The 7,327-nt window shown below is 31.7% G+C and overlaps 1 protein-coding gene across 2 annotated transcripts in view; it reads right to left on the reverse strand.

Annotated features, from left to right (window-relative positions):
- Positions 1–1,528, reverse strand: part of LOC117179901 (wiskott-Aldrich syndrome protein family member 3) — a 44,339-nt gene extending 42,811 nt beyond the window's left edge. For both annotated transcript variants that reach the window (XM_033372097.1, XM_033372098.1), the window contains exon 1: positions 1,255–1,528. In XM_033372097.1, the coding sequence (XP_033227988.1) occupies positions 1,255–1,528 (274 nt within the window). The remainder of the gene's footprint in view (positions 1–1,254) is intronic.
- Positions 1,529–7,327: the final 5,799 nt, after the last annotated feature.

Here is a 7,327-nt window from a genome sequence, read left to right on the forward strand (position 1 = left end):
AGATCGACAGTGTTGATTTCTATTTTCACAGTGGGTGGAAAAATATCCACACTGATCAGTGTTTACAATCTCTCTGATGATAATAAAGATTGATTCAAAAAATAAAGTCATATTTTTATTTATAAAAGCGAATAAAGTGACTTTATCTTTAAAAAGTGATTTAAGAAAGGAAAAGTGACTGTAGAAGGGACTGGGTGGATGTCCTGCTTATTCAACGGGAGCCCAGGATACACAATAGCCAGAGTGTTGGCAGTTTCAGGCGCGAACACACATTTCATTTTCCGGAAAAAGCTCTCTGTCCAAATTAGTATAGTTACCTTTAGATTGTATATAATTTGAATCACCTTAAAGTTCTTCTTACACAAATTACTTGACTCATCCACTTTTTTTTCAAAATTCCTGATTAATGCGCAGAATTCCTGAAAATAAAACCAAGAATCCAACGACCAAATTTGGACAACCAATATAAAATTATACTATTGAAATTTGAAAAAAAAAAATAAATAAAGAAAGAAAGAAAAACAGTTTTGTCTCCTAACAAAGAAAATAAAATAATTTTCATCCTTAAAAAAAATTAAAAAGAGGAAAGAAAAATGATAAGGCAACGAACCAAATCTCCTCCCTTTTCTTTTTTATTTCCTTCGACTTTTTTCATTTTTATTATTATGAAAACACATAAAAAAACATCTGTAAAATAATAAACACCAACGTTTCGGCACTCATACTGCAACCTTATCAAGGGGAGAAAAAATACCCAAGCAGGCAGGAACAGCACCAACCAAGAAGAGAACATCGTGGTGTTGGTGCCGTTCCTGTCTGCTTTGGGTCTTTTTTCCTTGATAAGAGTGCTGTATATGCGCCGAAACGTTCGTGTTTATTTTTCACATATTTTTTTTTTCTGTGATTTGATAATAATAAAAATAAAAAAGAGAAGCAAGGAGAAGGAATTCAAATTTCAATGGGAACATTTTATGGTAGTTGTCCAAATTTGGTCGTTGGATTCTTGGTTTTATTTTCAGGAATTCTGAAATTAATTTAATTATTAAGAAGTTAAATAGGAATTTAAATTGTAGTTTAATCTCATTTAAATTTCTTTAATTTTAAATTCCTGACTTTTATCTCAATTTCCTTGAGCAACAAAATTCCCTGACTTTTCTCTGATGTTCACGCTTTTCCTGGCCTACGGTCAGCCCGCTGATTGAATGAATGATTGACTGAATGAATGATTGAATGAATGAATGAATGAATACTGACCTTCTTCAACATTGCTGTCAAGTTGCGTTACCTTGACAGCCAGCCTGTCTATTCTAGCCTGTAAGGAATTGGCCCTGTCGCTGAGCCCATGAGCTTCCTTGGCAAGTTCGCCGAATAAGTCCTCGGCATGCCTGGACAAGCTCGATAGTTGCCTTATGGTGTTGGCTAGAGTCCCGTTCGTTGCTGCTTCTAATTCCGATGGCAGAGGAAAGTCATCGGGTATGGTGCCCCGTGCCACGTGCACGGGTTCCACCAACCGTTTTGGAAGTGGCATCTTCTCGCCGGAATTCCTCTTTTCCTCCCTCGATCACGACTCACCGCTCTCTCGTCACCTGAAACAAATCAATCATTCCAATACTTAGCCATTTATTCAGAGCATTTATACTTGACAAAAAAACAAGAACTTGACAAAATTAGTTAAAGTAGGCGACATGCGCCTATAAAAAATGGTTTCGTAGCCTATGTTCATGTCCTGTCCAATATGTCCTATCCTATCTTATCCGATTCTATGCCATTCGATCCTATCATATCATATCCTATCTATCCAAACCTATCCTCCCTTATCTGTATGTATGTTATCATATCCGATCATATCTTATCAGATCCTATTATGCCTTTTACGACCCTATCCTATTTTATCCAATCAAATCTTATCCAATCCTATCATATCTTATCCGGTCCTATCTAATCATATGCTATTATATTTTATCCGATCATATGATATCCTATCGGTACGAAAAACGCAAGACGGGCGGGCGGACACACACCCGATAGCTTATTCGATCCCATTCTATTGTATCTCATTGCGTTATGTCATATCTTATCCGATTCTATCTTATCTTTTCCGATCCCATCATATTTTATTCGGATCCCATCTTATTCGATTCTATATTATCCGATCCTATCTTATCAGATTCAAGTATACTCTATCCGATACTACCCTATCTTTTCCGATTATGTTATCCTAACGGATCATATTTCATTAGATCACATTCTGTTCTATCCTATCCGATCTTCTTATATTCTATCGGCGAGAGAAACGTAAGGCGAACGTACACCCGAACGAAAATATAAGGGTTTCAGTTCGGGGTTACAAAACCCTGAAAAATAACTAAAATGGACCAAAAGCGAGGGGCTGGTCACTGAGATTTCAGGTGACTCCCGGACTTACGAAAGCCCTGTGGAGGTCAGTAGGAATTTCTAAATTCGATTGCGTTGTTCCTTGGTTAGTCCCAGTTAGTCTCAGTAAGTCGCAGTGCCTCACGAAAAGCCTACCTCCAACCGGCCGGTTCGGCGAAATCCCCGTCGGAAAGATTCGTAACTCTGTCGGGAACACTCGGGAGATCTGTTTCGAGTACCCCGTGATTAACTTTTCGAAGGAGTCTCGTGGTGAGTCACAAGAAATCTGGAGTTAGTCCGAGGGAGGTCTCTGCGAAATCTTCGTTATTCCGGTGGCAGTCATTGTTAGCCTGACTTCCTGATTTCTGAGTGACCAGCCCCTCGACAAAAAGTGACTTATGTACATTAATAATGTGACTAATTTTCTTTTGAATTTAAAAGAATTCGATGATATATATATCAGAATTTCAGGTGTTTAAGGAATTCAGGATAAATTCATAAGTATTCCCAATGAATTTAACACAATTATGCAATTTAGATTAAAAAGAATTCAAATGAATTAAAAAAAATTTTATTGGTTTCAGTAAAATTGGAGTGATATTAGAAGAATTCAAGAAAATTAAAGAAAGTTTGATGTTGGGTAAAATTTTAAAAATTTTCGTCGAAAATATTTGCAGAAATAAAAAAACTCAAGAGAACTCCAAAGATTTGAACTTTTTTCAATTCAGGGCAAATGATTAAGAATTAAATGTGAAATTCAAATTAACTCAAATGAATTTAAAAAAAAATATAAAAAATAGTTCATTGACTTCAGTCGACTTTGAGTGAATTTAGAAGAATTTAAGGGAATTCAAGAGACTTTAATCAAATGCATAATAGCTTGAGTAAATTCAACAATTTTTTTCTAAATTAAAAAATTTCCATTGAATTGAGTACAATAAGAGTGAACAGAAATGAGGTCAGATTCAACAGAATTTAAGGGAATTAAACAAAATTAAAGACAAAAATACAATGAATTAAATCAAATTCGAGTGGATTTAAAAGAATTTAAGGGAGATGAGAAGAATTCAATGAAATTCCTAAAAATTCAAGGTGAATTAAAAAAATTTTAATACATTGAATTTATTTTATGAAAAATTGTAGTGAGATTAAGAGAATGCAAGAAGAATTTAGAAAAACTCTAAAAGTTTCAAAGGATTTTAGGGAAAATTCTAAGCAAATTGAAAAAGATCGAAAATATTCTATTGATTTCAGTAAAACTTCAGTGGATTTAGACGAACTTAAAGGAATTTATCAGAATTCGACGAAATTCATACGAATGCAAGATGGATGACAAATAATTAGAGTGAATAGAATATTTTAAAATCCAAAAAATTCCATTAAATTCAGATAAATATTAGTGAACATAATTAGTGAATAAGAATCTGATAAAATCCATAAGAATTCAAGGTGAATTAAAAATTCTTCTGAGCGAATTAAGCAAACAATTCATTTAAAAAAGATCCATTGAATTCAGAGGATTTCAAGGGAATTTTAAAGGATTCAAAACGATTTTAAACCTCAAACGGTACACTAATGGGAATTCGCACCTAAAGTTTTTTCATTTTGTTGGCATTTACGCAACCACAGCTGCAGTACCGTTTCAGGGTTAAAAATGCAATAAAATTCAGACATTTTTGGGTTCGCTGTTTTAATTTATTGAAAGAAGTAACAAAAATTATCTTTTCATTTGAAAAAGTGACTAAACTATACTTTTTCTTTAATAAAGTGACTAAAAAATAATTTAAGAAAAGAAGTGACTAAAAGTGACTGTAGAAGGCCTGCATTATCCAATTATCAATAATTAATTCCGTTACAAGATCTAAATTCCAATTCCAGCTCTACAGTTAAACCTGCAAACTCACCTAAACAAAACTTCCGGTTATGACAACTCATTACACATTTAAATTACCCAACGTGCGATTAATAAAAATGCGATTGCAAGAGGATTAAATAATCCAAAGAGTAATTGTGTACACACACCACGTTTGCTTTTACAAACACCAGGTGTTGCAGACCCGTTAGAGAAATGAAATCTCACAAATGCTGGTAGCAGAATGAATATTCGATTTGTCTGTGGGGCATCCCTTTGATCTCCAATATCAAGCTGAAGCCAGTACATAGAATAAAGAAACACGAGATTAAATTGTCATTTTACATTGCATGTGTTTCTTTCTCCAAACTTGAGATAAAAAAGCACTCAATTTTTGTGATTAGAACTTTTCGACTAAATCTGAAATTGCAAGATTGAGACCATTTGATCTTTTCCTTTCAGAAGCTGACTTCGACCTTCTAGTTTTGATCCTAGCTCCCTACCTTACATAAATATTCCTGATTAAATTCTTTTCATTAATTTATTTAGGGGTCATTAAAAAATAACGTAAGATGATTTTCAGGGAGCGGGATATGGTAAAATCTGACTGTTTCTTATGAATTAACAAAGTAGTACAAAATATAACCATGAAGTTGAATTTTTAACAGAGAAAGATGAATTTTCAAAAACAAATGTAATACTTGATATTTCAACCAAAGACGATTCTAATTTAAAACTTAAAAATCAGTCCAATTTGATCAAAAAAGGTATATTTTCAACAAAATACAAAACAAAAAAAAAATACAAAAAAAAAGATAATAATAAGTAATAATAATAAAAAAAAAATTTAAATAGAAAATAGTTGAACTTGAATAAAAAATAATATTTTCAAAAAAATACTTGTTTCTCAACTAAAACAGATTAATTTCGAACTGAACAGTTTCAATTTTATATGAAAAAAAGATTTTCTAACAAAAAGACGAATTTTTATCAGGAAAAAAAAACATTTTCAAATAAAAAATGAATATTTAAATTTTGAGTTAAACAAACTAATTTTCAATACAAAAATTAGGGTTTTCTACAAAATAGTTAAATTTTTAACTAAAGTGATGAATCTAACGAAAAAATGAATTTTTAACAAACTGGTTCAAATTTCGACGAAATGATTGAATTTCATAGAAAACAAACCTAGTGAAATTCTGGATTACTTCTTGAAGCATCTACTACATGATCCAAGCGTTGTTAAAGCTAACTGTTAAAAACTATTGTGATGAAAATCCTTTCCCGTAGACGAGATATTCAGGTTTAAAAAAACGCTTGGGCTTTAAAGTCCCCTGTCTGTAAGCAGAGGGTTAATGCAGGGTAAGGAGGGGCAGCGCCGATCAGTTAACAATGATTTTTTTAAACTTAATAAGATGTCGAATTCATCCATTTTTTTATTTCGATTCCTACATTATTTTATGTATATCACATTTTTATAAGTATTAATTACATGAATAAAATAATAATTTGATAATATACAGTGGGCGCCAAAAGTATTCATCAAACCTCTTTTTTTATGACTGAATAAATTCTCTTAATTTTAATTAAACCAGAGCTAAAAAAATGTCTCTTTAAAATGTTGATTGTTTTCGAAATTCTGTTTAAAATAAGCCCAGAGTGAAGCCAATTTATCTAGTTTTTAAGTAAATATTGCAAAAATATTGTAAATTTAAATGTTTTTTTAATTCTCAATAACTTCCGAAATAATCAACATTTTTCAATGTTCTTGAGCTAATTTTGAAGCTTTTTTCACCGCATCACAACAGCTTACGAATATCAATTATAAAAAATTTCTTTTCGAATTGCAAGAACTTTAAGTTGTAATAAAAAAGATGGATAAATTGAAATATTATTTTTGGTAACAAAAATATTTTTTTTAAATATATGAAACATATAATCATGAAGCTTCTACGTAATTTCTGCAAAATATATATATTTATTTAACTTTTATTCTAACTTTCCTACAGATAAGATGTTTTCAAATTTATCCAACTTTTTTATTACAACTTTAAGCTCTTGCAATTCGAAAAGAAATTTTTTACAATTTATACTCGTAAGCCGTTGTGATACGGTGAAAAAAGCTTCAAAATGAGCCCAAGAGCATTGAAAAATGTTCAGTATTTCGGAAGTTATTGAAACTTTAAGAAAACATTGAAATTTACACTAGTTTTGCAATATCTACTTAAAAACTAGACAAATTGGCTTCACCCTAGGCTTATTTTAAACAGAATTTCGAAAACAATCAACCTTTTAAAGAGACATTTTTTTAGCTCTGATATAATTAAAATTAAGAGAATTTATTTAGTCATAAAAAGGGAGGTGGACGAATACTTTTGGCGCCCACTGTCATTATTTTTAACAAGATTTATTTCGTCAGCTTTGCTCCCCACCGAAGGGCAAAGGCGACCACAACTTTTTATGAAAATCAAAAAAACATCTGAAAGTGGGAAAGTTTGATAATTCGCTCCCTTGTACTTTAGGTACAGGAAAAATTACTTTTAAACATATTCGGCAAGAAGAATAAGTGACTTCGGATAAAAATAGTGGCAGATGTGATATAACCTCTTATTCGTTGACATTCTATTAGAAACAGACTGTCACGCAATTTTTTCTAACGTACCAATACCAAAAACCTGGTCTACCGACCGAACTGAGAATAATAATATTTAATAGTTTCTTGCATGTAGCCTAGAATATAAGTGATTGTTCTACATTACCGAGCATATATTGACAAAACTTATGATACGTATACCGCCTAAGTACTTGTAAAGTATTATCTTGGTCGCGCTTGCCTCCATCCCCTGGTGAGGCCTCAATTATATACTATAATTAATGAATTTGGACTTGAATTACGTTTAATTATTATAATTAAATAATATAGTCTTTTTTATCTGTTAAAATATGAAATTTGCATACTGTAAGTATTGCCATTATTGTTGAAAACTTTATATTCCTGCCGGCAAATACGAGGGTAGTTCAATAAGTCCTTAGAATGAAGTATAAAAACAATTTTTTTTGGGTAAATTTTTTTTTATTTTTCAACATAATCTCCTTGGAGCT

This window comes from Belonocnema kinseyi, chromosome 9, assembly GCF_010883055.1.
Source record: "Belonocnema kinseyi isolate 2016_QV_RU_SX_M_011 chromosome 9, B_treatae_v1, whole genome shotgun sequence".
Classification (NCBI taxonomy): Eukaryota; Metazoa; Arthropoda; class Insecta; order Hymenoptera; family Cynipidae; genus Belonocnema; species Belonocnema kinseyi.